This window comes from Mucor mucedo, assembly GCF_025094135.1.
Source record: "Mucor mucedo strain NRRL 3635 chromosome Unknown EV154scaffold_15, whole genome shotgun sequence".
In the NCBI taxonomy this organism is placed as follows: domain Eukaryota; kingdom Fungi; phylum Mucoromycota; class Mucoromycetes; order Mucorales; family Mucoraceae; genus Mucor; species Mucor mucedo.
In genome coordinates, this window is record NW_026252299.1 from 382,119 (window position 1) to 409,045 (window position 26,927).

At 38.2% G+C, this 26,927-nt stretch overlaps 7 protein-coding genes across 7 annotated transcripts; 4 read left to right on the top strand and 3 right to left on the bottom strand.

The window, feature by feature from the left end:
* Positions 1–1,553: 1,553 nt before the first annotated feature.
* Positions 1,554–6,554, bottom strand: EV154DRAFT_414607 (uncharacterized protein; the record flags this gene model as incomplete). The annotated part of the gene is made up of 10 exons (XM_051595618.1): positions 1,554–2,219; positions 2,589–2,692; positions 2,766–3,138; positions 3,205–3,335; positions 3,495–3,839; positions 4,211–4,369; positions 4,474–4,537; positions 4,625–5,831; positions 5,917–6,359; positions 6,438–6,554. Coding segments are annotated over 10 exons (3,609 nt in total), but the record flags the coding sequence as incomplete, so codon positions are not given.
* Positions 6,555–6,862: 308 nt separating this feature from the next.
* On the bottom strand, positions 6,863–10,228 carry EV154DRAFT_599840 (ATP-dependent protease La). The gene is made up of 7 exons (XM_051607136.1): positions 9,267–10,228; positions 9,118–9,201; positions 8,655–9,041; positions 8,495–8,598; positions 7,841–8,426; positions 7,465–7,780; positions 6,863–7,390 (listed from the first exon to the last, which is right to left on the bottom strand). The coding sequence occupies exons 1-7, from the start codon at positions 9,945–9,947 to the stop codon at positions 7,059–7,061; spliced, it is 2,490 nt and encodes an 829-aa protein (XP_051461180.1). The 5' UTR covers positions 9,948–10,228; the 3' UTR covers positions 6,863–7,058.
* Positions 10,229–10,267: 39 nt separating this feature from the next.
* EV154DRAFT_536494 (uncharacterized protein) lies at positions 10,268–14,899 on the bottom strand (the record flags this gene model as incomplete). Its single annotated transcript, XM_051604143.1, has 5 exons — positions 10,268–10,463; positions 10,536–10,754; positions 10,839–12,866; positions 12,964–13,834; positions 13,915–14,899. The coding sequence occupies 5 exons, from the start codon at positions 14,897–14,899 to the stop codon at positions 10,268–10,270; spliced, it is 4,299 nt and encodes a 1,432-aa protein (XP_051461181.1).
* A 1,218-nt stretch (positions 14,900–16,117) lies between these two features.
* EV154DRAFT_497960 (cation efflux family-domain-containing protein) lies at positions 16,118–18,028 on the top strand. The gene is made up of 7 exons (XM_051600300.1): positions 16,118–16,302; positions 16,357–16,810; positions 16,870–16,990; positions 17,057–17,194; positions 17,251–17,357; positions 17,436–17,740; positions 17,804–18,028. Exons 1-7 carry the CDS (start codon positions 16,195–16,197, stop codon positions 18,005–18,007), a joined length of 1,437 nt encoding a protein of 478 aa, XP_051461182.1. The 5' UTR covers positions 16,118–16,194; the 3' UTR covers positions 18,008–18,028.
* Positions 18,029–20,138: 2,110 nt separating this feature from the next.
* On the top strand, positions 20,139–22,621 carry EV154DRAFT_459024 (kinase-like domain-containing protein). The gene is made up of 13 exons (XM_051597466.1): positions 20,139–20,624; positions 20,681–20,726; positions 20,782–20,837; positions 20,895–21,004; positions 21,059–21,096; positions 21,179–21,373; positions 21,457–21,521; positions 21,577–21,676; positions 21,738–21,786; positions 21,846–21,953; positions 22,015–22,218; positions 22,275–22,366; positions 22,430–22,621. Exons 1-13 carry the CDS (start codon positions 20,176–20,178, stop codon positions 22,553–22,555), a joined length of 1,638 nt encoding a protein of 545 aa, XP_051461183.1. The 5' UTR covers positions 20,139–20,175; the 3' UTR covers positions 22,556–22,621.
* On the top strand, positions 22,622–23,755 carry EV154DRAFT_497962 (uncharacterized protein). Its single transcript, XM_051600301.1, has 5 exons — positions 22,622–22,821; positions 22,889–22,934; positions 22,988–23,085; positions 23,149–23,433; positions 23,492–23,755. The coding sequence occupies exons 1-5, from the start codon at positions 22,690–22,692 to the stop codon at positions 23,681–23,683; spliced, it is 753 nt and encodes a 250-aa protein (XP_051461184.1). The 5' UTR covers positions 22,622–22,689; the 3' UTR covers positions 23,684–23,755.
* A 360-nt stretch (positions 23,756–24,115) lies between these two features.
* Positions 24,116–25,716, top strand: EV154DRAFT_497964 (Alpha/Beta hydrolase protein). Its single transcript, XM_051600302.1, has 5 exons — positions 24,116–24,333; positions 24,403–24,543; positions 24,611–24,628; positions 24,705–24,989; positions 25,059–25,716. The coding sequence occupies exons 1-5, from the start codon at positions 24,175–24,177 to the stop codon at positions 25,500–25,502; spliced, it is 1,047 nt and encodes a 348-aa protein (XP_051461185.1). The 5' UTR covers positions 24,116–24,174; the 3' UTR covers positions 25,503–25,716.
* Positions 25,717–26,927: the final 1,211 nt, after the last annotated feature.

Here is a 26,927-nt window from a genome sequence, read left to right on the forward strand (position 1 = left end):
TTTTGTCGGGTTTTCCTTAAGCTCGTGTGGTGTTTGACTTTTCCAAGCATTTTTTTTTTTTTTTTTTTTTGGAAAAGTCAAACACACCCAAGTAAGCTTATCCTATTTGTTTTTTCTTGTCTCATATGCTGACGTTACCCTATTTTTTTCAAGGGCTGTTTCTTAAGATGTAAAGATTGCAAGGTCACAATAATTGCTAAATCTCCACAATTCTAACTAGCTGGCCCAAGAGGGCAGAAATGGTCTCTGTTTAGGTTGTTATAGGCAAGTTTCAAAGACTAAAAAAGAAAAAGAAGGTCCACTAATCATTGATTTTAGACTTAAGGAAGATGTTCGACAAAGATGATGATCGAGCACACTTTTACTCATGACAGTGAACGGGAAAAATCCCACAGCACGATCGACCTCCAGCTATCACTTATGACATGATCGTAGAAAAGATGAAAATACATGGAGAATCGATTGAAGCGCGCTAACTGTAATGGCCAAAGTTTGGACTACAACTGCGGAATTGACAGCCCTTTGTTATAAAAATAGGTTTAGATATGTCATCAAAAACTGTGAAATTGTCTTCCCTGGACCTAAGGACCAAAAATCCCCTTTTTGGTCCGTATCAGTACATAGATCATCGTGTCCAATTACAATACAGCAAAAATAATCCACTGAGGGTCTTCAAATGATGTCCTCGGTGATGACCTCAATCAAGGGCGATCTGAATGATCAAGACACATTCAGATAGTTTAAAGCTTTTTACGATACTCACTGTAAAAATTAAATAAACCATTCCATTGCTTAGTTTTTTTTTAACTAATATCACTATCACTTGAATCTTTGTGTCACGGCAAATCCTCTTCTCTTTCCCCTATCTATCATTTGTAAGCAGATACCATTGTCTTCACATGCTATGATTACTATTTACTGTAACGTGTTTACTCCTATTAAACCGAACATAATTAAAATTCAGCTTACAGCATGTTCTATGTTATAATGAGGATTTTAATCTCTAATAAAATCACACCATTATGCCACAACATTCACTTGGTGTGATTATACCTTAAACTTGATCGAATTAGTTGTGTAGCTGTGGGATCTCACAATACATAGGCTTTGATCAGGAATTCTAATCCTTAAGGGACTATATGCTGTTACATATATATGAAGGTTCCAAACATAAAATGAAAAGTATACACTCTATTTTACGTTATCTGATTTGTATTTCGACTCATGGTATTACCATCTTGAGGCAAACCTTAATCAGAATTTATCATTCGTATATAACAGAACCTCTTGATTTTATTTATGAAAGACTCTCTAATTTATAACAAAGGAATAAAGAGTCTTGATTCTTATTCCGTCCCAAACACATTTACACCTATCCCGCTTTATGCGCAATTATGGTAGACACCACTTGTCCTAATAGCCTTCTACATCCTTGCCTGAGCCGACATTTAATTTGTCTGAAAGCCGTTAAAGTCTACCCGAAAAAAAAAAAAACTCATCAATCGTATACATAATAGAAAAGTAAGACATGAAAAACAAAAATACAATTATTTTTATTGTTGTGTTTCGTCATTTTCCTGCTGTAATCTGCGAAGTAGTTCCTCTGCGGAAATGGCCGGCATTTGATCTGAAGTAGTGTCTAAAGAAGACGCGCTATCTCTTCGACTGATGATAACAGAAAGAGGAGCAGCTCTCCTTCTCTCGACAATGGGTTTTATTTTTTCCTCTTCTTGTTTTAGTCTATCTTCCTCATGCTTGATCCTTCTCAGCCTCTCACGAACTCTTCGTTGTCTCATCTTGTTCTCTCCTTTACCGGACCTCAACTCCTCCATTAAATTATCCATGATACGTCGGTCGTTATTCTCACTGGTCTGGCTATCACTATCCGATATTTCTCCTACAGATGTCACTGCAGAAACCGCTCTTCTCTTCTCTTCCGATTCCAGTTTTCGACGTTCTTCACGCTCAATACCTTCCGAATACCTTTGTTCCTCCACTGCGGCAATTTTCCAACTCTTGATAAACCTTGCAAAAATCTGAAAGAATTCATCGGGTTTCATGGATTTTGGATTCTCGCCGTAATACTGCATAATATCCTTCCATTTAAAATCTACATTCACATAGAGCGCTTCAAGTTCTTCAAATCGTTCATTGGCAGATTGGCAAAATTCTTGCATCACTTGCATAAATCGATCATGATGGACTGGGGTATCATGTTGCTTGTCGAATTCTTGGTTAGATTTGGTCGATTGAGTGCTCGATACATCGTCCAGCTCCTTGGGTGATTCCACTTTGACTGTATCATCAAGTATACTTTCGGGTGTCTCATCTCTTTCAAAACCATCCTCTGCGTCTTGTTGGATACTCGTGTCCTTTGTATTTTCGCTCGTATTCTGACTATTTGAGTAGATGCTTCGAATATCTAGATCTTCCTGTTCATATTCACTGATACTTTGAGAACTGCTACTACAACTATGGTCTCTACTTGTGTTGGATATGGAGCTACTCTTCACACTTTGCGATTCCTCTTCATCCAGCTCAGAAATCTTGTTAAGGTCCTTCTTTTCCACTATAGCTGTTTCTCGTACTTCTTCAGGGTTCGGCCAATAGAGTTCCAACTCTAATTTAAGTTGTTTAAGACCTTGGCGCATTTCTGTGTACTGCTGGACAATATCCGTGATGCTAACCATGACTATTTAGATATATTATGAGTTACAGATTCTAAAAAATGAGTAAATCTGATTTTTTTTTCTTTTTTTTTTTACCGTGAGCGGCTTGGTTGACATCTTTTAAATCATCTAAAAAGACCAAGATCCAAGGAAAATGTCTTCTTACGATGTTGACCAGACAATGGAGCAAGGTCATTTGTGATTCGTTAGAGGCCTTTGTATCGGTCAATTTATTGATACTGTCAATTTTCATACCAAAGGCACCCCCTTGTTGTCCCGTACTGTTCATGTAATTACCCAAGACAAGGATTAGCTGAAGTAGTTGTTTGAGGGCTTTTGAGTGACGTAAAGCATTGGTCGCTTCTAACACCACGCTTAGACTCTTTCTTAATTGCTCAAATTTCTCCCAGTATTGTAAACGGAATAGCATGAATTTTATGCGCGTTTCATACCTATATATTCTCATCATCTTAAATTTTTAACATATGGTTAGTGTACCTTGATAGGTTTATTAAAGTATTGTATTTTGTTTTACCTCGGTGGTGAAATATTCAGGTGGGTCAAGCTTTTGACATTCTTGTTCGGGACCGTTCAAGAAGGACTTCATAACACCAAGATCATCATCACGGTTGGGACAATAAGTGATTAAATTAATCAAGAAAGTCTCTGTACATAGTTTATCATCCATGGCCAGTATATGATCCTTCACTTCCCTGTACGAGCTAAACTGTTTAATTTTTGGAAAGATCACAATATCTATTTATGAAAGGGATTGAGTTTTTTTTTTTTTTTTTTTTCTTACACACATAGAGTGTCATCACTTACTTATGTTTCGGTTCTTATCCTTGGATAAAAACTTGATTGTTTCGCTTTGTACCACCGACTTTTGACCAGCCATCTGTGCAGCCAATCTTCTTTCCAAAAACGTATTGACTTTAGCAGGAAATAACGTCTCGATTTTATCAAATGCGCCTTCTTCTTTCAAGGCTTCTTGCATCAAGCCATCATCTTCATCCATGTTCCAGATCGTGTTTTTGGCTGCACCAGCATCCAATTTTTTCCATTGAAAGTTTTTTAGTTTGACTTGTGGATAGTGTTGGATTTCCTTGCGTAATGGGTATAGAGCTCCGGGTGGCGCGGGTATATTGACAGCTGGTGCAGGGGGGATTCCTACATTAATTTTTTTTTTGATGAGTTTATGCAGAACTGGAAATAAGAGGGGAGGTTTATCTTTATTGTACCTTCAATAGTCGTAGGTGGCATACAACCTAATTAAAAAGAAGAAGAAGAAGAAAAAAAAAATTAATGAAAAAAGAGTTCGGTGAAACATTTTGCTTTTATATGTATATATTTATAATTACCTTGTGGTGGCGGTGGTGGTGGTGGCGGCGGTGGTGGTCCTAAAAGAGAGAGGAGTTTAATATTTTACTTTTCTGAAATTTTGGATGATGGCTTACCTGAAGATGCGTTTGCATTCATATGAGATCCTGTTTAAATATGTAAGTTAAAAGTAACAAAATAATCATGGACACAATATTTACCGGGTATTGGTGGTGGTGGTGGAGGTGGTGGTGGAGGGGGCGGAGGTGGAGGTGGAGGTGAAGCCATAGATACAGTTGGACTGAAAGATATAGATGTCGATCGACGAGGCTGACTGCTTTCACTATAAGTTGAAGACGAAGAATCCATTTGCTTGCTCACTATAGAAATCATATTTTTAAATACACAAATAAAGATATTAAGGCTATAGACTTACATGTACCACTACTCGAAGAAGTACTTCTCATGTGTCTCTTCTTTCGACTCTTTTTTCCAAAGAAAGGGAAATGAAAGCTTCCAAATCCAAAAGAATTTGTACAGTTGACTCGCTCAGTATCGGCTGAAGCCCATGGGGGTGTAGTTTTTGAAGGCAATCGCAGCTCATCCATCGACATACCCGCCCTTCGTTGTGACACTTTCCAATCATCTTTCAAAACCAAGATCTCACTTCTTCTTCTCTCTTTGACCTGACCTTCTGCTTCCGCTAATCGTTCTTGCAACATGGCGATGGTATCCTTTGAGGTTTTCAACACATCACGTAATGAATCATTTTCGTTCTTGAGATTCAGATTGCGTTGATGTTGGGATTCGATTTCGATTTGTGTAGGTAGGATACGTAATTTTTGAACTTCGGCTTCTAGACAGTTTTTTTCTGCTAATAATGTGTCGTATCGATCTCGCAAGTCCTTAAACTCACGTTCGATACTTCTTAGTCTATCCACATCATGAAAGTTTTGAAAGACGGTAGAAACAGCCATACCAAAGGTAGAACTGAAGTCTTCTGATTTGGCATGTGGACGACGATCCATCACGATTTGTTGAACAATGATATTAATCATGTGGTAATACTGGGCTTTTGTTTCTGCATCTCCCTTAATCCACAAAAAATGCTTTAATATCGATATAAATTCCTCTTTACCACGTTCTGAATCCCCAATGTTTTCAAGTGCACGGTTGACTAATTCTGTAGGCGGAGCAGAGTAATCCATAAGCATATCGTCACCAAAGGCATCGTCCATGTCATTCTCCGCTGCTTGCTTGAATGAGTTAATTTGGATATTTAACAAATTGAAATCCAGTTCCTCTAATTTGGGTAAGATCGTTGATTGTAATCCAGCAGCATTGAATTGGTTTCTCATATAAATACGGTAATTGACGTCGGGGGGTATTTTTGTTAGTGCATTGACCAAGATCATGTTGGACAAGGCATAATCCATTAAATTACTCTCTGGTAATTTCTGTGCGCCCATCACCGTCCCTAAAAACTCTCGCATCCATGTATCAAACAAGGCCAAGGATTTTTTGAATATCTTTAGCTGTTCAAAGCCCATCACCACGTGTTCGTATCCATCGAGGTAACATAAAAATGCTAATAATTCGCACACCATTTTACGTGTTTGCCAATGGGGACAATGGATGGAGAAAACCACAGTGTGTATGTACTCGGGGTGATCCATAGCTTCTCTTCCTCCCACTTTTGTATTTACAATGGCTTTGATACATTTCACAATTTCCACTTCGAGTTCTATCGCGGTGTCTCTGCGGTTGATGTTGTGGTTAAGGTAATCGAGTGCGTGCGACAATACGTGAAATCCTTTTAGGCGTATGAAATTGACAACCCAGCTAAAAATCATCATATATATTCGGGAGTTTAAATAAAACAAAAAAATGACATTTTTTTTGGCATGACTTTTTTTTTATAACTTACTCTATTGATCTTGTTCGTAAACTCACCTCGAGACTAGCGGCTATTTTAGGCGTGACGGATCGTAAATTGGGATCTAAGAACTTGCGTACGAAATATTCGGGTGAATTGAGATCCTCGTGTTCTTTCTTGTTGGGAGAAGCCAAACTAGCGATACTACGAGATTTTCTGATGAATTTGGTGGGTTGTTTATGTATGGATGAGGATGAATTTAATGGATGAATGGGTGTAGAAGTGGATTTTTCTAGTAAAGGACCGTTTCCAGTCGGTAACCGATCGACTTCCATACTCGTTCTTTTATGAGCCGCATATTCTAATTGGTTTTGCGGTACACCCGATGCTAATAATTCGGCTTGATGATCTTGATGAATCATGAGCCATTTCTTTTCTTTTTCCCAATGCTCCATGCTTTGTTTCACCTTTTCATCGTGGATACCACGTCGTTCCTATAACAAGTGTTAATGGGGACATGAGGCTGCATTTTTTTTTTTTATAAATGTATATAATAACTTGTTTTAGTTTACAAGCATGTTGTCGAATAAAGCATTCACATGTTGATCGGGAGGAATGTGTTGTTCGCGTGCAAACAAGTGTTCGGCCGAGCCTGCTTCAAAAGATGAACTATTGGGTATGATCGATTGTTGACGTAAAGCAGCCGCACCCGTTACTGTGTAACATATGCATTACGTTAAATGATTAATTTTTTTTTTTTTATTTTTTTTTTTTTTTGGCTTTTCTTAACGTTACATGTACGACTCCTTGGCTTGATACTCAGTATTCGTCTGACTGAATAACGACGTTCTGGTGCTTTTGCTGGTGGGATCGTTCCATTAGGACGAACGTATTTTTTCTTTCCAAAACGATCCAATATACCGTCCATTTGATAATTATATTTGTATAAAAAAAAAAGAAAAAGAAAAGAGAGATAAAAAAAAAAAAAAGGTAAGACAAAAAAAAAAAGGGTAAAAAATAAAAGCACCTAGAGTTGCCAGCCAATAAAAAGAGTCGGAGTATTGCAGTTAAGAAACAATGATCCCAACATCACATTGTTATTTTAAACACTCCTTTAAAAACGCCATTAAAAAAGTCGTCAATTGAACGATCCCCTCATTAAATATAATGTTTACTAATAATACGACAAAAATTTATAAGTGACTTTCATATACACGGGGTGTGATCCATTTGTCGGTTTCATTCATGACGAGAGCCGCTTCTAACACATCCCATATGTTCTTGGCATAAACAAATTGAATATCCTCCTTGACCTTCTCAGGAACATCTTGTTCAACATCTTTACGGTTACGATAGGGCAAAATAATTTTACGAATACCAGCACGGTGAGCAGACACCACTTTTTCTTTAATTCCTCCTACAGGTAAAACTTGTCCCCGTAACGAGATCTCACCTGTCATGGCCGTCGTGGGTGGTACATGGTAACCCGAATAAAGTGATACAATGGCTGATACCAGCGTAACACCTATTTTTTTTTTTACATGTATAAATTAAACAAACAGAGCGAGTCACTTTTTGTTTGTTTTGTTTTTCACTTACCAGCGGAAGGTCCATCTTTACTAATTGAACCAGCAGGGAAATGAATATGAATATCATCATGCTCAATCATTTTCCCTGTGGGACTCGTTGTTAATTGAAGTGCAAACGCATGAGACTTGACCCAAGACAAGGCTAATTTGGCAGACTCTTGAATCACGTTACCAAGGGAGCCGGTTAACTCGAGATTACCATCACCAGGCATCTTGGTGGCTTCTACAAACAAAATACCACCGTTACCACTACCAGAGTAAGCCAAACCCGTGACAACACCCGGAACTGGATCTCTTTCTGCAATCTCCTTTTCATAATAAGCCATCTATCCATATCCATTTAAATTAGTTTTTTTTTTTCTTCTTTCCACGTTACTCATACTTACACCAAGGATCTCTTCAATGGCTTCTAAAGAAACATTGGGGTCGTATTCTTCTTCCTTGTCTTGTTCACGTAAATCGGCTAATTGAACACATTTCGCACGTACCACGGATGCAATAGTTCTTTCCAAGCTACGTACGCCACTTTCTCGGGTATAATTCTCTGCTACTTTCAAAAAGACTTCGTCCTTCATACATACCTGTCCCTTTACAAGGCCATGAGCCAACAGCTGCTTTGGCAGTAAATGTGCTTTAGCAATGTATAATTTTTCCTCGAAAGTGTAACCGTTCAGACTGATAAGTTCCATACGATCCAACAAAGGCTCTGGAATGGTGTCCAAACTATTAGCAGTAGCAATAAAGAGTACATTGGATAAATCAAAGGGCACATTCAGATAATGATCGGAAAAGCTATTGTTTTGTTCCGGATCCAGGACTTCTAAAAGGGCAGCGGATGGATCACCGTAATGCGAGGATTGCACTAGTTTGTCAATCTCGTCCAATAGAAACAGAGGATTGTTGACTTTGCATTTTCTCAAACCCTGAATAATCAATCCCGGCATAGCACCTACATATGTACGACGATGACCTCTTTTTTATGATAACGATTAGTCATGAACAATGTTTTTTTTTTTAAAAAAAAAGGTCTTATAAATTACCGCATTTCTGCTTCGTCTCGGACACCGCCCAATGAAATACGATGAAATTCACGGCCGAGAGAACTAGCGATGGATTTACCCAAGGAAGTCTTTCCCACGCCCGGCTATTAATTGACAAATTATGTAAGTACTATGTAAAAGTTATGGTGTAGAAACTTACAGGACCAACAAAGCAAATGATGGGAGCTTTTAAATCTCCTTTGATCTTGATGACGGATAAATATTCAATAATACGCTTCTTCACATGATCCAATCCAAAATGATCGTCTTCCAATTTCTGTTTGGCTTGTGCGATATCCAATACATCGTCTGTTTTTTTGCTCCATGGTAAATCTGCCAACAGTTCCAAATAGTTGCGAGCAACGGCATATTCACTGGAGGCAGGTTGTAACTTTTTGAGCCGTTTCAGTTCGCGTTGAGCCACAGTGGAAGCCTCCTCGGGTAATTCAGCTTCTTCGATTTTAGCTCCTAGCTGGTCAAGTTCGTCTTCTTCCTTGGCTCCACTACCACCCTCTGTTTCTCCAAGCTCTTTTTTAATCGCCTCCAACTACGCAATTATTAGCCACACTGCACAAAAAAAAAAAAAAAAAAAAATTACACCCGCGCACTTTTCTCTATTGTACCTGTTGACGGAGATAGAACTCGCGTTGTTTCTTGGTTAATTTTCCTTCAACACTTGAATGCACTTGCTCAGATATTTTCAACACCTTTTTAAATAGAGAAAATGAATAAAATACTAACGGGGAATCCTGAGGTTGTTCATTGTACTTACATGAAGTTGACGTGTCATCCATTCTGATGCCTTTTCCACTCGTTCCTTTAAACTGATGGTAGCCAACATGGTTAATTTCTCATCAAACGACGTCTCGATCACAGACACTAACAGATCTGCCAAGACAGGAGGCGACACAGAATCAATCAATTTGGTCAATTGTCCAATCAAATTCTCTGGCATATTCAAATCCTTCATTTTGGCCAAAAATTCACGTACAAGAGCTTTAAATCGAATCATTTCATCGCTCGTTTCATTCTCGTCTAGTTCTTCATCGAAATACTTGACCTTGACATGCAAGGCATTCTCATGCGTAAAATAGTCATCTACCATAAATCGAGAAATACCTTCCACAAACATCGTAAAAGCGCCTAGACCCGATCGCTGCACTCTAACAATGCGGGCTGTACAGCCATAGGCAAATAATCGGTCTTTATCTTCGGCCTTGATAAATCCTTCGTCTTTTAATGCAACCGCATCTTCTTCTACTACAGCGGTACTTTCACCGGTAAGAGGGATACAAGCAATATAGGTGGGTTTACGTTGTTCACTGAACCGTAAATGCTTACGAGTTAATGCAACAGCATCTCTACCTCTCATGTTGATCTTTAACACCACAGAAGGTAATAACACCTTGTTTTCAAGTGGTACCACGATTAAACTGTCTGTCAATGTTGGCATGTTTTCTTTTTTTGAGTGAGTGAGAGATGGAAGGAAAAAAGAAAAAGAAAGAGAGAGAGAAAAAAAAAAAAAAAGAGTTATTTTCTATCTAATTCTCCCTCACTCACTTTCATGTGATATGCCGAGTGAGTGAGTGAAAAAAAAAGAAAAGGCATACCGCACAAGTCTTTTTTTTTTAAAACGCAGATCCAATCATGACAAATGAAAATGTCGAAATCGCTTGTGTGTTTGCATATTTGTATGGAACCACCCCCTTGATGTTGTCATTTTTTTCTTTCCTGAAAAAAAAAAAAGTAACGCTTAAATTAACTTCTATTTATTTATTCATAGTTCGAAGAATGACGACTGATTTCCGTATCTTGTCGCACCAACGACCGTTTATCAAAATCAAAATCGGATATGGAGTGTGCTCGACTTCCCATGGTATCGTCCGATATCGAAACTTGCGATTGGCTCCATTGTGGTAACGTTAAACTCTGGTGTTGATTCGTGATACGCTTCACATAAATTGCAGTCCTGTGAAATTATATGCAAGCGTTAAAAAAAAAAAAAAGTCTCTCTTTTTTATATATCTCTTATATCACTTACAGCTTCTTTTCCACGTATAAAGATAGCGCCTTGCGTCGCATTTTATCCCCGAATCGAGAGCGAGGAAAGTTACTTGCATGCACAATCACAACCGTATCAATCAAAAACAAGTGATGATCAAGAACTGTATTGACAATCAGTGGAACTATAGGTAACGCATGCTCACTTGCCTTCACCGACACAACAGCCACCAGCTCATCCTTAAATTGAAACACGATACTACAAAACCCAATAAAAAAAAAAAGTCAGTTCTTATTTTTTTTTATATATATATATATGCTTAATACACTCAAAAATACTTACGTGCCATTAGGCGGAATAGCAGGATGACAGCGTTCCATGGATAGTTCAACATCCACGGGGAAATGCATCAACCCATTACGTACCATGGTCTCACTGACGGGCCCCAACACATACAAACATTGTCCTTCTTCTAACATGGGCGGCATCCTGTTATCCACCACTCTTCTTCTCACACTCCACATGAAACCAAAATCACCAGTGCGCATGTACTTGACATTAGGATCGTGGCCCACAATGGATGCCTCAAAACGTTGTGCATGACTGCCCTCATCTAACCCATGATACGTCTTGGCATTGCTATCTGAACATACCCAGATCTCACCCACTGCATTACTTGGGCAGATCATGTGGGTCTCTGGGTTGACAATAGCGACCATGGTATTACTAGGCACGATACCTGAATCATGCAACACGATAGCTCTATACTCTTCTTCGGCACCCAAGGGACGTACAATACCTTGACGTAAATAATAGGGGTCGATCGCTAACGGTAATGGTTCCATCAACATGTAGGACCGCGTGGTGATCATGGGATTGGCAGCATGACTATATACATAATTGATGGCTTCCTTTTCTAATCGTAACCGCATGAAATACCTCGCCATGTGTTGATACAGTAGTGGTTTGGGTCGATTGTCATTGGCCAACATTAAATTTTGCACACCTTTGAGTTGAATATGTCTTGTTTCGTTCAGATTGATCCTGTTCATCGAGAACTGCACCAACGCATTGGTCAAAAACGCATCCTTGGTCTTGTAGGTTTGGAACAGTTCAAAGAAACTAGCAGGGTTCAAGTAGAAATCAGAGGAAGGAATCAAGACCGTGCCACAACCTACATAGACACCACAAAATACGGCATGCAAGAACCCTAAACCGTCATACGTACCCAATCCTGTGGTGACAATACCACGTTGTGATCGCATTTGACAGGTCATCTTTTGTGTTCGACATTGGTTGAGAATGGTATCATGACCCAAGTAAGCATAAAAGCGACGTCCGTCTGAGGAAGGTTGGACCAAAATAACAGCACATACGTTACGTTGAGGTGAAATCCAATCGGGCCTGACCATAAACCCACTTTCTTTACCCAGCGTCTTGTGACTCTTGGGCGCTTTGGAGATATTGACAATTTCTGGAAGTTTGTATTTGGCTGGCATCGCAAGTTTCATGGCAGCTTTCACCGTGTTATGTCGCATCACATCGTCACCTGCTGTATTTGTCAGAATAGCGCTCACACCCAGCTCATGTGCCACTTGCACCATCTGTGCACAAAACTCGTTTATACGCTGTGGTTGATTCTGGGGATCTGCCAATTCGACTGGCACAGGTATAATTCCCATCGATAGACAGGCATAGATACAAAAGACATATTCAATACCAAACGGCATAGCCACCAGCACTTTGCTGTTTCGTTTAAATCCCTTCTTGTGTAGATATCCAGCTATAGCCGCCGATTTATAGCTCACCTTTCTCCAACTGTAGGACTTGGTATTGATGGTGTTCCCCGATTGGGTTGATACGGTATAAGCAGTTTCTTCAGGGTATAAAGTGGTGCGCCATTGCAATACATCCACCATATTCGTAAATCGCGAGAGGTCATAATCCGTGCGTTCATCCAGCACATTGGACACCTTTTCCATGCCTGTATGCTGTGGTTGTGGATGTGGGAAAATAGCGCCAGATCGAACGGCCTTTTCATAACTGGACCTTGATAGCCATAAATCTTCGTTTTGAGGCAGGTTAAATATAGTGCGATCGACATCGATCTTAATCGTTCGGATGGAGAGTTGACCTTGTAAAAAGAAACGTTTGGTGAGGAGAGGATGGACAGTACGTCGACCATGTACCAAATGTCGTGGTAATCCATTGGCTGCTACAAAAAGAATAGCATATGCTCGAAGTCCATGAAACTCAATTAAGGCTTCATCGATTTCCGTAGCGATACGTGCAAGATCAGCTCTAGGTGCTGAGGATTCACATGCAATAATCGGAAGGTGTTGACTCTTTACAAAAATCTCAAACACCGTGCTAAAAAAATAGTAATAATAATAAAGTTTAGCATACTCTTTCCATCTGTCTATTTTCTTCATTTTTTTTTTTTTTTTTTTTTTTTTTTTTTTTTTACCATTGATCAATACGACCTCGCTTGGTCACGGTGTTTAATAAATCCGATGCAAAATAGACATCCTCTTGTCCAAAATCAGCACCGTAGCGTTGTTGCCTAATACGCTCTTCGTAAGGCCCCAGAACAAATAATCGGCCTCCAATTAATGTGCCACATAATCCAGTTCTTAAAAAGTCCTCGCCATATACTTGTGGGTATGGGTTTTCAGAAGAGGGCACGATCAAGGGTCTGGCATGATAAATAGACTCTGTATGTTTCGGTAATGCATAAAATCCACCAGCAATACACGCTGAATCAATCCATACCTCTCCCAACATATTCGGTGTACATAATGTCGCGGTCTCTGGGTTCACAATGGCAACGGTGGTATTCGGCATACAAAATCCAAAGGATTCCACTAGAATCGTACCTGGTTCAGCTATTGATTTGGAAGCCTCTGCCCCAACAGCAAGAACTGTCACTTGATTCAAACGTAAGGATTGTGCATCAAATAAGCATGTAAATACATCGCGAGAACCACCGGGTGCTAGCTCGGATTGCGATGTCACTCTGCTATCTTGAAGGCAGGCCTGAGTAAAAGCGGGGCCCAAATTATCTCGCATACTGATGATCTTTCCACCATGTTCCGGTAGAGAAAGTAAAGGACAGACCACTTCTAAAGGAGCGTCTGTGTTACAAAGAGGTCGAAGTAATTTATCTGCAATGTATTGATTTAGTTCGGTTTGGACTGTATTCGTATCGATTAGAAGGTTGCGTAGCGTCGATAGGTCTGGTGTCACTTTTTTACTGACCGCATTGACTTCTTTGGGTTTCAATTGATAAAAATCAGTAACCAATTTCATTGCTGCATAATCTGCCAAAGCCATCGTTGCTAAAAAAAAAAATATAAGTGTATGTATGTTAAGAGGTCAAGAAAGAAAAAGATATTTTTTGTTTTTTAATTTGCATTACCTTTGTACTTGGAAAGGACATAGATCCAAATGGCAGGTGTGTCTATAATGGATCCACTTGCAAAAATCGTCTTGTTTCCTGCATAAACAGAATGTAAGACAGACAGAATTAAACCAATTTGCTGTCTTGGTTCAAAGTAACTGACGACTGTATGTGAAGGGTGACCTAATGTCTTTGGCTTTACATTGACAATACCGTCATCGACTGTGACGATGGTTTCTGTGGTCGCAGCTTCAAAGGCAGCGCATTGTTCCATGATGGATTCGTGCGTTACTGAGACACCTTTTAATTCACCATTGCTTGCTTTTGCATATTCGATATAAGCAATCTCAGGAACTTTGATGACTGGATAATCGCTATTTTTTTTGGGAAACCAAGTGCCTAATTCGTTGGTCTTCCACCATCGAATGGATGGAGGAAACTCGATGGATTTTGCCTGCATGTCCTTTTGAAAGGCGCGTTGATTATGATCTGTGGTCAAGACAAGATAGATATTGGTCAAGGTCAAGATAAAGGAGAGTTCAGACAGATCTTCTGCAGCGTTAATCGGGACAGCTGTTACACCTGCTAAAAAACAAGCAAAGAAAGCGGGGATAAATTCGAGTACTTCTGATTTACGATAGATTAAAGCAATACGATCTCCATGCTGTATTTTTCCTTTTTCTCTTATCGATTGAGCAATTTTCTCGGCGCGTGCCAGTAGCTTTTCCCAGGAAAGGTTGACAGTTTCTTTACCCCGTGCATCGACCATCGAAAAGGCTTCGTTCAACTTGTCCTTGCCCGTGCCGCGAAAACGTAAGATCTTGGCAAGACTGGAGAAATCGGTCAAGACAGTGGTGCCATCCGTATCCAATAAAGGGAATGGAATATCGCGTCCTTTCAAGGGAGACATTTGTCGTCCTGCTAAATCCGCTATAAACATTTGATTCATTGGATCCAGTTTAGGTTGAGGCGCGGGTTCAATGGCTTTAAAGGTAGTGGCCATGTAACTATCTCGGTAACGACTACGTCCATGTTGGCTTGATTGTGTTCGTCGTATAGGCATATCCAAGCTAGATAGGTTACTACTGGTTGAATTCGAGTGGCGTATTCTACTAGGTGCAGACATGACAGAGGCTTCTCTACCAATGGTAGATCTATTTTCTGCAAAACAAATAATGAAGAGAGTTAGCAATGTCACACCAGTTTAATCTTTTAGGTCCTATTACCCCAATCTGAGTCCATACTCTGTCGAACGCCGAATTGACTACCGGTGCCCGATTCAATCGAGGTAGACCTGGTATGATGAGAGCCATTCATAGAAGGTCGGAATGGATAAGGTCGATAATTAGGTGCGGAAGAAGAAGGAGGTAGTGGTGGTGGTGGTCTGAATCCGTTCATGGGGGGAGGAGGACGCATAGGGTAATTATGCACGGGTCTAGGAGACCCCAAACGAGGATCAAATGGTCGACCATACGGCTGTTGTTGTTGCGGTGGTAGTTGCCGCGAAGGTAGAGGGGGTGGGCGAAACTGTTGTTGCTGCTGTTGTTGCTGCTGCTGCTGCTGTTGTTGTTGTTGCGGTGGTTGCTGCTGTTGTTGCTGTTGTGGCGGTGGTTGCCGAGGTGGTAACGAAGGAGAACGAGCGTGTTGAATATGCTGCTCCATAAGTTGTGAGCCTTTTTTATCACTGGGCGAATGAGTGGGAGAAGGCAAGAAATCCAAAAAATCCACAACATCAGCAGCACTTGGTTCAGGACCCATATCTATTATTTCTGGAGGCACTATTGAAGGTTCTGCTATTATAGGTGCTTTGGCTTTCGCTAATACGTCTTGATAAGGAGCCAAAATTTGACTCTTCTTTTTATCGTAGCCTTTTTGAGTAATATCCCCTTCTTCTAACTCATGTTCAAGTCGTTCGAGCTCATATGCTACATCGAGTGGAAGATCGTCGTACGAAGAGAACTTTGACATTCTTCACAAAAGCAATTTGTTGCTGGTATATATATATATTTTTTTTTAAAAAAAATAAAAAAGGGCTTCTTTTCTAATGTACAAATAAAACACAACAAACAACAACTAAAACAAAAAGTTGGACAAAAAAAGAGTTACTGCCTTGAATATATTTTTGTTTTTCCTGCCTTTGAAAGAAAGAGAGGAATAAAAAACTAAAAAATAAAAATAATTCCTTTTTCTACCTCTAGGAGGTTTAAAAATAACAATCTCCTCTCAGTTTCGATTTTTAAGACTCCGTTATACGTCACTTACAACAAAAAATGGGAGGAGCAAAACTGTGCTTCTGTTATGCATTCTAATCCACCAATGACTCACGAAAAACCTGGTGGTATTGCGATACAGTCTTCTGCTCCATTGTATGCTCAAAAACAACAAGAGCATCTCTCTGAAGAAAAGGTAAATCTTTCTTTTTCATTCTTTATTGCTTTTCAATCCTAATAACAACCACAGGTTCCTAGCAACGCCTTCACCAACGTATACGCACCACCTGTGAACGTGCCAGCAAATAACCATGAACATCACGATCACCCACACACTGAGCCTCACATTCACCATGACCATGCTCAACACGATCATGGCCACGACGATGCCCATCACGATCACAGCCACGACCACCACGATCATGCCCCTGAGCACGTCCATCACGATCATAGCCATGAAAAAGTCCATGTTCACCATGGTCATGCTCACGATCATGCTCACCACAACCATAGCCATGACCACGCTCATCACGACCACGGACATCAACACAGTTACTCGCCCGTATTTACACGTCCTTTGCCTTCCTGGATCCATATATTCTCTCACCTGGCACCTGCACAGAAGACGATTTTTACTTGGTTTTTAATACATGCTGGTATTGGTATTTGGCTATACTGTATGGGCACAAACAGAGAAAGTTTATGTAAGAAGGAAGAAACAGAGGATGTTGGGGATAAAAGAAAGCTTACATTGTTCTATTAGCATTGGTCGGGTTCTCTTATCTAATGATATTTGATGCATTGGGCGTACTTAATTCATTTATTTCCAGCGTTTTAAGAACAAACCCAGCATTCGGCACTTCAAATACAAAGCGACCATTTGGGTGAGAAAAAGGAATCTATAAAGTTTTTTTTAGCTCACACTAAAAACATGATCCATTATATTTTAGTGCACATCGATATGAAATTGTGTTTGCTTTGGGTACCACCATCTATTTAATGTTTGCTACCATGCACAATACAAAAGAATCATTAGAGCATTTCTTATTACAAGACCACCATAAAGCAGAAGCTCACGACAAGGAAGAGTAAGAAAAAAGAGTGTTGGGTTTCTAAATTTATATTGATCTGTCTTTATTTATAGCCACCATTTAAAGATTAGTTTGGGTATGTTTCTTTTAGTGGGTGCTGCACTGACTGCTACCTGTCTCTCCAGTATCACCTTGCGAAACCACGATAATTTTGTTCGCTGTAAGTGTCTGTCTTCTTCTTTCTTCCTATCTTTTTTTATTTTTATTTTTATTTTATTTTTGACATCCGTATCATTAGATTTAAGAAGACGACCCACCACCGTGCATGGATTTTCGTACAACGTGATTAATAGAGCTAGAGGAAACCCATTCCATGCATTGCTGTCTAATGTATATTCATTATCAATTGTCTTGTGTGGATCTGTCATTCTTGTGGCTTACATGTGTGGGATCGCTACTCCTTTTGTAGATAAGCTTTTGGCATTATCTGAGTCTGTTGTCATGTTTTATTTAGGCTATCCTACAGCTAAATCTCTTGCTAAGGTACTATTACAAACCACACCCAACACAGTTCAAAACGGTGTTGAAAACAGACTTCGCGAGGTAAAAAAAAAAATCAAGTACAATTGTAAGAGAGAAAGCTCACAGATATAACCCCAACGTTAGATCCAGCAGGATGCAAACATCATTCATGTAGATCGGGTTCATTTTTGGCAAACGACCTATGGCAAATGTGTAGGCACAATAGAGATTCGAGTTAGACCCGAAGCAGACGAACAAGCCGTATTACAATTTGTCTATCAAAAATTAGAGGGCTTAACAAGTTCCGATGATAATGAAAGTGAACTAACCGTCAGTATTGTGAAATAAAATTTCTTTCTTAAAAGATTTTTATTTGTCTTTTTCATATATTAGAAAAAGCATATGTGTTAGTAGCAGCGGAAGAAGTTGTGTGACCAGTAGTAGAAGGAGTAGAATTGGCAGGAGAATCATAATCATCGTCATATTGATTTCGGCCAAACTCTCCCCAGCCAGCACCCTCAAAGCCTTCCAAGTACTCCTCCAAAAGATCCATGTGTTTATAATTATCTGTTGGTCTTTCCTTTCTCAATTGTTCTGCTAAACTTTGAGTACTTCTTTTGTAGTAAAGGGAAGGTGTTTATTTTTAAAAAAGAGATAAAAGTAATCATTGAAATTACCTGTTGGGAAAGTTTATCCTGTTAATTGAAGGTGAATTTTAGAATCTCTTCTTTGTTCTAGCTGTAATCACTACAAACTAGGTGTTCCATTTAAATGTCCCTGATCAACGTTGAATGAGTCTGTTCCCCCGCAAGTGTTACAGCAGACACTTCTTTTTTGCATGAAGGAAATATACAATAGTTTTGATTTAAGTGGTAGTGATTTTATTAAAAAAAAACTGAGCAATGGAATATTTTATTTACAATGAGTATCGTAAAAAAATAAAAACCATCGATCAGATAGATCACCTTTGATGCTATTCATAACTGATAGCATCAGTTGGACCTAGGATTGCAATAGGTGTTTTTCTTAGTTCTGCTTCTAAATCATTAAGTCCGATTCAACTATAGTCAAAGTAGAATTTAGGCTTCGAAGAAAAAATAGCGCCAGAAATAATAGATTCACTTAATAAGCCTATTGCTTGAGACATTCCATGTATACTTGAAGTGTATTCGTTTTTTAAAGCCTCCATGCTTTGTAAAATTATATTGTAATCAAATTCTTTATGGATTACTCTTTGAAGGCTCCTACTGACTGTACGGTAATCATCGTCCTATTTTTGTATTATATTCAGACTCAAAAGAGGTTAAAGAGGTGCTACTGCTGCTTTCAGCCGTTGATTCTAACGATTGTTGATTCGTAATTTCAGCACTAAAATTATTTATAAATCCATCGACGGTACATTCTCCTGGTTGTTTGCGTCAACATATTTTTGCTAATCCCACAAACCTGATGCTGGAATATCTGCTCCCTTAAAAGTACCAAACCAATTGATTTTTTTTTTAAAAAAAAGAAAAGGACAAAAGAGGTGCTGTTTTTAGTCAAGTCACATACATATAAGATGACTGATGCACAATCACTTTGTCTCGTTAAGACACTTGACTGTCTATCGTTGAGACAAGAGCTGTAAACGTGCACTAACGCTGTTCGTGAAAAGATCAGGTATGCTCACTTGGAATGGTGGTCATTCATTATTCAACCGTATAAAAATTGAACGCATAACGTTTCTTATGATGTAGCCGATAAATACTCTTGTCCAGCTTAATTAAGTCCAATGGTTTCAGCCACATTTTAGGTTGTATATTCCATATCTGCAGTCATGCAACAAGGAGGCAAAAAAATAACCAGCTCCAGTACTTTTGCTCGTTCCTATCTATGGATAGTCAAGTTCCACGCAATGTTTCCCTCTCTTATGATATCAAACCAACCTTGTTAAGCATGATGGAGTATGCCTCAAAGACAGAGGCAGCGCACATCAACATATATTTAATTAAAACAAAAAACAAAAAATTCGAATGTAAAATCACTGCAAAACGTTTGGTTGTAGCACCTCTAATTCTTATTTACACATGAAATAATTGCGGCTGATAAGAATAGACGCATTATTAGGTTGTCAAGATACAAATCGGTTGAGGTGTGTTATCTTTGTGTTAAATGTGTTTGTGACACTTACTAAATAATGAAGTTGCTGTCATGAAAGTTCCGTCTCAATTCCGGATACAATCCAAATAACATGAGAGCTACCCATATATCAACTTATTACTAAACCATAAGTAAGGCTCGAATCAAAAAAACTTGGTGATAGGTTTGTAGCACAAGTATGCGGAGTTCTCAAATATTCGGTAGATTGAGAGCACAGTGTGAATTTATCATTGTCACTTTAACAAGCGATATGTGAAACAATGCCTTGGTGTGACTGTACAACTACGCACTCATCCCCTCCTTTTTTTTTCTTTTTTAATTTCTCTTTTCAATACTTGCCAAAAAAAAAGAAAAAAAAAAAAAAGAAACTCATTGCCATGACTATTCACAATCGACCTACGCCTTTAACGGTCAACCGTTCAGTATCGAATATCAGCAGCCGCGATCATGTAGCTTGTCGTAAAGAAGTATCTTTACAAAAAACAGAAGTGGCTTCCGAAAATAGAACGTTTTACTTTACACCCCACGTATCTCAAGAGGATTCCTCTAGTACTTCACATAGTATCACCCCTACTACCAATTTGGGTCAGAAGAGACCTTATTCTCAATCAGCCACTGACTTGACGTCAAGTCACAAACGTTCGTTTGCAGAGTTGATACCACAGATGGGCGCTGAACCTGACTGGGAATCAAATCCAGGTTGCTTTGCTTATTTGCAAGGTGCATATCAACATGGTCAAAGTAAATACTTGTCCAAAAATAAGGACTCTGACGAGAGCCGAGCTGGTTATGTTATTGGCCGTCATGAAGAGAAGTGCGATGTCGTGTAAAGTATACAGATAATTGTTTGCATACTACAGTAATTAATTTATTATTTTTTAGCGTCGAAGATATAAGCGTCAGCAGAGAGCATTGCTTGATTTACATGGTAATGAAAGGTGGATAGATTTTAATTCTCTTTCTTATATTAATATCATTATTAGGAAACGGGATCCAACGGCGTCAACAAAGGTATTCGTATTTACCTAGAATGCTTAAGGTAAGACGGAGAGATATGTCAAATTGTGCGATGGCGTCATAACATATGACTCATTAGTAATTCGGGCGTCTGGATCGACAAGCAGTTTGTGAAAGTGGGAGAACGTATCATGCTTAAAGGTGGAAACAAGATCAGCCTTTACAAACGAAATCAAGAACCCGTTACTTGTAAGTGCACATGGAGTTTTGTCACGAAATCAAATAACTGACATCTGCCTTTAGTCTTCACCGTACGATTCCCACCTGCGTTTGAAGCCAATGTAAATAAACAAACAAACAAAGAAAAATTGAACCATTCAAACTGGCACACGTGATTTACTAACGCCAACTCCCCCATCCTAGGCTTGTGAGCATGAATACCAATTTACTAAAGAATTAGGCAAAGGTAATTTTGCTGTAGTATATCATGCGTATTCAAGAAGTACGAATCAGTCTGTGGCCATCAAGGTCATTTCCAAAGCATACTTCGATTCCAAGCCCAACTTATTAAAACCCATTGTCCAAGAAATGAGTATTATGATGCAAATGGCCAAACATGTAAGCCTCTTTTTTCTTTTATTTCCAATCATCATCATATCTGCTTAATGATATGGTTTTAATCATTCTCTTTATCTTTCTAGCCTTTCTTAGTTGAGATGAAGGAAGTATTTAATGAAAAGCGTCGAATTTTCTTGGTTATAGAATAGTAAAGTATCTTTAATTCCAGCAAAAATGACTTTTTTTTAACTTTTTATAAATAGTATTCCTGATGGAGAATTATTCAACTGTATTAAAGACATGAATATGCTGACGGAAAACGAAGCACGATTTGTTTTTTGGCAATTACTTAACGCTATCAGAGTAAGTCTTGATTTATGACTGACAAGAATAAAGTGACGATCTAACTGAATCTTTTGTTTAGTATTTACATCGTTTGGATGTTGCACATCGTGATATAAAACCCGAAAATGGTATTCTAAACAAAAACGGATGGTATTAACAAATATCCCTAACAAACATCTTTGCTTAGTCTTAATTTACAATAAGGACAACTTGCATATCAAAGTCTCTGACTTTGGACTAGCCAAGAAGCAAAACCAAGAATTATTTGGCACACAATGTGGTACCGTCAACTATGGTAAAAAAAAACACAACCTATGAATTTTACAAATGCGTGTATGCTGATTTAAAATGTATAGTCGCGCCCGAAGTACTGGACCCAAGAGGAGTGAGGGCATATACCCTAAAATGTGACATGTGGAGTATTGGCGTTATGTTGTATGTATGTTTGTGTGGATTCGCCCCTTTTTCAGATGAATACGCACCACCCTCGATGGAAGCTCAAATCAAGATGGGAAAGTTTGAATTCCCTTCTCCTTATTGGGATAAGATTTCTGATGAAGGTAATGCTGGTTTTATTCTAGCAAAGATCTGTGTATACTTATATTTTAAGGATTAGCCAAGGAATTAGTGTCAGCCCTGCTTACAGTCGATCCGAATGAAAGAGCTTCTGCAGATGATGCTTTGGGTATGCCTTGGATGCATATGGAGGTGAGTTTTTGGATATAAAAGACTGGTCATGTAATTGTGTTCTAACATGGATGTTAAAAATAGGCTCAAGATCTGGAAGAACGTAAAATGGGATTAGGAGAAGAAATACTTGACAAGATTGATCGACTGAACAATCACGCTGAACTGGATCCAACCCAAAAACAAACTCAAATGGTATCACTTGATTAAAGTCACACAACCCCTCCCCTTATTTAGGCCATTGTTTTTAAAAAAAATAAGGAAACAGGAATACACCTTTTTTTTTTCTGTTTGTTAGTCGTTTTCTCTCTTTCTTTACTAAAAAAATAAAATAATAAATACCTATGAATCCATTTGGACAACAATCTGGTATTCCCATGTTCAATCAAAGTAATCATCCACATCGTCGAGTCGTATCGTGTTGTATGGGCATACCGTATGGTATTGGTGTACCACTCGTTTTAACTAGTTGGATTGTAGGTAAAAAAAACATGATCGAACCCTTAATTGCTCTGGAGTAATCGTCTAATTGTTTTTATAAAGGGAATTAGTGTCTACTTTGCTGTCCTTTCATTCATGGGCAAAAGTCGTATGTATATTATCATAACATTATCTATTATAGACTTTTAACATTCAATATAGCATTTTATTCACATCTTCACAAGTCTGCCATAATTGTATTTGGTGTATTAAACCTGATATTTGTAGTTGTTTGTTGTTTCGGATACAGTCTTCATTTGGTAAACAAAAAAAAAAGTTCTCAATGTTTATGTACAAAAGCTAAAATGAATTATGTGGCACAGATTAAACGATCTGTGCATAGATACCGACAATACGCTAAATTACTAGCATGTTGTGTAGCTATACTGATATTGGACATGCTTGCCAATTTTATCTTGTTCTGTATTCAAAAGGACGAATTTGAATTCTGGTGTCATACGCAAGCCAAAGACCATTTAAATCTGCAATTTCAGAACACTGACGTTTTAAATCAATCGTCTTCCTCCGCCATGTTTAATTGCTCCAAGTTATTTAGGGTGGAAGCCGAATTTTCATTTGCCTGCATGGTACTCATGCTGATTGTTTACGTAAGTTGCTTTTTTTGTTATAAAAGAAAAATCATGGTCGACTAAATTATGTTGATAGGCTTATTGGGTTTCGTTTATCATCAGGGTATCGAGAAATTTCATCTTATTAAGACCAGAGATTCAAATGTATCCTGACTCTATGCGCCATCAATTACGGATGCAACCACCTATGGTGGCGCCCGCTATTCCTCCACCGGATCTTCTTTCGCAGCCTAAAGCTATCCCAGAAGATAGTATTATCTTGACTTGAACGCCATTTTTTGTAGTTTCTCTTAATTCCTTTATTCCCTTTTATAATAAATATATGTGCTTTATCCAGAAATATGTAAGAATCAGTAATGTTTGGAGTTCCAATTGCAACAATAATACCAAATATCAAAAGTATGATAAATATCCACAGATGTCCTCCTAGATTTTTTAAGACCTTGAAACGACCTTCACCCATACAACTATAGCATGCCAATCCATACTATGCACTGTAGATTTTTCTATGATAACAATAACCATTACCACTGGATAAGTAAGGCATGATCTATGGGTGAGATTAGAGTTGACTTACTTCGCCTGAGGTTGTGTCCAAAATAGCTTTTTGTTTATCCAAAAAGGTAAGTGCCCAGAATGCTTGTTTGATTCGTCAAATAGGGTCTGAATTTAAAAAGTGAAGAAAACTGTACTCCCTTCTTTGCTGTTTCTCGGGTCCAACTCGCCCCTCTTTTTTTGATTCTTTTTATTCTTTGTCCAATGATGCCTGAATCCTTTATCAAACAAAATGTGCCAAATTGGCTACAGTATATAATGACATTCACAGGCATTACTGGATTAACAGGAGTTGTTCTCTTATACATGTACCAATGTAAACTAATCTACCCAGCTTCCTTTCCCGAAGGTTCACGTCAAGAGGTACTATTTTTTTTTTTGTTGTTGTTGGCAATTTAACAAACATGGAACTTAAGTGATTATTTTACAAAGGTAGCAAAACCTACAGAGTTTGGCATGAAATATATCGAGAAAGATTTAATGACCAAGGATAAAGTCAACATCAAGAGTTATGTTATACTTCAGACTGATTTGGAAGTAGCTAAAAAATCACCTACCATTCTTTATTTTCATGTAAGGGATATCTTTTTTTTTATTGCATGTCTACCGAGAGGTTATTAACATTTTTTTATTAAAAAAGGCTAATGCCGGAAACATGGTAAAAGGAGACAATAGGAGAAAGATGTCAAAGGGGCTATTATAAGATGACTTACACTTTTATTTAAACACTTTAGGGTCATCGTTTGCCTATTGCTAAAGTATTATACGACCGTTTCAACTGTAATGTGGTCATGTTGTCTTACAGAGGCTACGGTAAAAGTGAGGGCTCGCCCAACGAAAAGGGTTTTAGAATCGATTCACAGACATTACTAGATTTCGTAAGAGAACACGAGATTTTAAAAGACACTCCACTTGTTGCTTATGGACAGTCTATTGGTGGTGCCGTTGCCATCGATCTTGTTTCTCGTAATGAAGATTCCTTCTCTGGTTTAATGGTTGAAAATACGTTTTTAAGTCTGGTAAAAGAACAAACAAACAAAAAGAAAGCTTATATTAACGCATGTTGTGTACAACCCTTCCCTATGTAGCCGAAATTGATTCCAAGTGTGATGCCATTTTTGAAGCATTTCACATTTTTATGTCATCAGCAGTGGCCAAGTGAAAAAAGCATTCGACATATTGTCAACATACCCATTTTATTCTTGGCAGGTGCAAAGGACGAATTAGTCCCACCTTCCCACATGGTTACCTTGAACGAATTAAGTGAAACCCGAGGTCAAAAAACTTGGGTCGCATTTCCTAATGGTATGCATAATGATACCTGTATGCAACCGGGTTATTTCAATGCCATTCGTGATTTCTTAGAAACCTATGTTCTCAAAAAGGAATCCTCCTCTTCAAAAATCAATAAAGTCTTTGTCGATGGTCAACCAGTCGCTGCTAATGGTGAATCAAGCCGACTTGTCAGTGGTAATACCGATGAAACAGGTGTACCTCATGATATAGAGTTTATCGAATTGGATGAGGAATAATAGCGTCTTATTTCTCAATTTTACCCTTCTACTTCTAAAAAAAAACAATCAATAAACGTGCATTTCATTTGAACTTCATATCATATCCAAATGATGTTTCCTCTAGAATCAAATACACATTTAGTAACCTCGAATCCTCAGCCTGCATGAGACCTTATCATACACGCCTATAGAACGTACTGTCAAGTACAAACATTTATGTTTAGCTTGACAGAAAGCATGGATGCAAAGTTAATGCTTATTTTCTTCGAAATTTTAAACAATGATTGCTTTTATTTATTTTTTGTCTACAATAAACTGACTAGTCTCCTGACATTTTTAGTGTAATAAATCCAAAAATAAAATGTCGTTTTTAATATGGTTCATACCCGATCAGGTTTTTTTGTCAATCTTCTCCTTTAAGTTACATCGGATACAGACCTAACTAAGTAAATCAACACTTAATATGCCATATTATAGTGTAATCCAGTCACTTCTAACAAACACTTACATGGAAGGGTGGCGTTAATTTAGCGAGAATACGTTAACTTTTCTATCGCCATTAAAAGATGCAAAGGAATAAATAAAATACCCACAGAAATTTATAATGCTCAGACCTTTTACACTGTGCACTAGTTCACAAAACTTGGATTACACCCGCTCTTAAAGCATTGTACAGCAACATGATGATATATCACCAGATAATACAGATTTAGATATAGAAAAGGCACAATTATTATTGTATAACAATTGTGATGTTAAGCACCAGACTTAGGGTAGTCAGCCTAGTTTTATAATCTATTAAAGAGAGATATTCGACGATACAGTATTAAAGATGACAATTGATACAAATCAATCAACATACAGGGAAATAAGGATATATTTCTTAAATTAAAAAAGATAAATAGTTTTTCACCAGCTTACTTCCAGAAGTTACTGCTATTGTAAACTACAAAAAGAGCTACAAACAACAACACAATTAAGCCTAAAGAATACAACTAAGTATCAATGAAAAGGTACTTTTTTGCATGAAAAACTCCATCTGGTTTAACAACAAGCCAAGTTATTATTGGCTGCAATACAGTGCATCTATTTTACAATGAACAATTTTTGGCTCCGATTTTTCAAAAAAAATAAAAACTCTATCTCCTCGATGAATTCAACAGGTATCCAAAATCCGGCTCTATTACATTCTTTATTAGAGAGTTCTCCACAAACTAATAGAGCCGGAATTTTTTTTATTCACACAAGATTTTTTACAGATGGCAAAACAAAATTGGCCATTTACAGTGGGGAGACCCAAAGATGTCCGGGAGGTGTTTTACAGTGCAAAAATTCATAAAAATCCAACGGATATATCCCGTTTAAACATTTTCCCGCAATAAATTAGATTTCTCTGTCAAAAAATATGAAAATTATCAGTCTAAAAATCCGACTTTTAAGTTC

What these genes read in the sequence shown, in the direction of transcription:
- EV154DRAFT_599840 (XM_051607136.1), bottom strand. Translation starts at nt 9,947, where the DNA reads ATGCCAACATTGACAGACAGTTTAATCGTGGTACCACTTGAAAACAAG. An exon ending in GGATGACACGTCAACTTCAT is followed by an intron (nt 9,202 to 9,266) that starts GTAAGTACAATG and finishes CTATTTAAAAAG; the next exon opens with GTGTTGAAAATATCTGAGCA. An exon ending in CCATTGAAGAGATCCTTGGT is followed by an intron (nt 7,781 to 7,840) that starts GTAAGTATGAGT and finishes GGATATGGATAG; the next exon opens with ATGGCTTATTATGAAAAGGA.
- EV154DRAFT_497960 (XM_051600300.1), top strand. Translation starts at nt 16,195, where the DNA reads ATGCATTCTAATCCACCAATGACTCACGAAAAACCTGGTGGTATTGCG. An exon ending in AGCATCTCTCTGAAGAAAAG is followed by an intron (nt 16,303 to 16,356) that starts GTAAATCTTTCT and finishes TAACAACCACAG; the next exon opens with GTTCCTAGCAACGCCTTCAC. An exon ending in AATACAAAGCGACCATTTGG is followed by an intron (nt 16,991 to 17,056) that starts GTGAGAAAAAGG and finishes ATTATATTTTAG; the next exon opens with TGCACATCGATATGAAATTG.
- EV154DRAFT_459024 (XM_051597466.1), top strand. Translation starts at nt 20,176, where the DNA reads ATGACTATTCACAATCGACCTACGCCTTTAACGGTCAACCGTTCAGTA. An exon ending in AAATCAAGAACCCGTTACTT is followed by an intron (nt 21,005 to 21,058) that starts GTAAGTGCACAT and finishes ATCTGCCTTTAG; the next exon opens with TCTTCACCGTACGATTCCCA. An exon ending in AATTACTTAACGCTATCAGA is followed by an intron (nt 21,677 to 21,737) that starts GTAAGTCTTGAT and finishes TCTTTTGTTTAG; the next exon opens with TATTTACATCGTTTGGATGT.
- EV154DRAFT_497962 (XM_051600301.1), top strand. Translation starts at nt 22,690, where the DNA reads ATGAATCCATTTGGACAACAATCTGGTATTCCCATGTTCAATCAAAGT. An exon ending in TCGGATACAGTCTTCATTTG is followed by an intron (nt 23,086 to 23,148) that starts GTAAACAAAAAA and finishes TATGTGGCACAG; the next exon opens with ATTAAACGATCTGTGCATAG. An exon ending in TACTCATGCTGATTGTTTAC is followed by an intron (nt 23,434 to 23,491) that starts GTAAGTTGCTTT and finishes TTATGTTGATAG; the next exon opens with GCTTATTGGGTTTCGTTTAT.
- EV154DRAFT_497964 (XM_051600302.1), top strand. Translation starts at nt 24,175, where the DNA reads ATGATGCCTGAATCCTTTATCAAACAAAATGTGCCAAATTGGCTACAG. An exon ending in CCGAAGGTTCACGTCAAGAG is followed by an intron (nt 24,334 to 24,402) that starts GTACTATTTTTT and finishes TATTTTACAAAG; the next exon opens with GTAGCAAAACCTACAGAGTT. An exon ending in AAAATACGTTTTTAAGTCTG is followed by an intron (nt 24,990 to 25,058) that starts GTAAAAGAACAA and finishes TTCCCTATGTAG; the next exon opens with CCGAAATTGATTCCAAGTGT.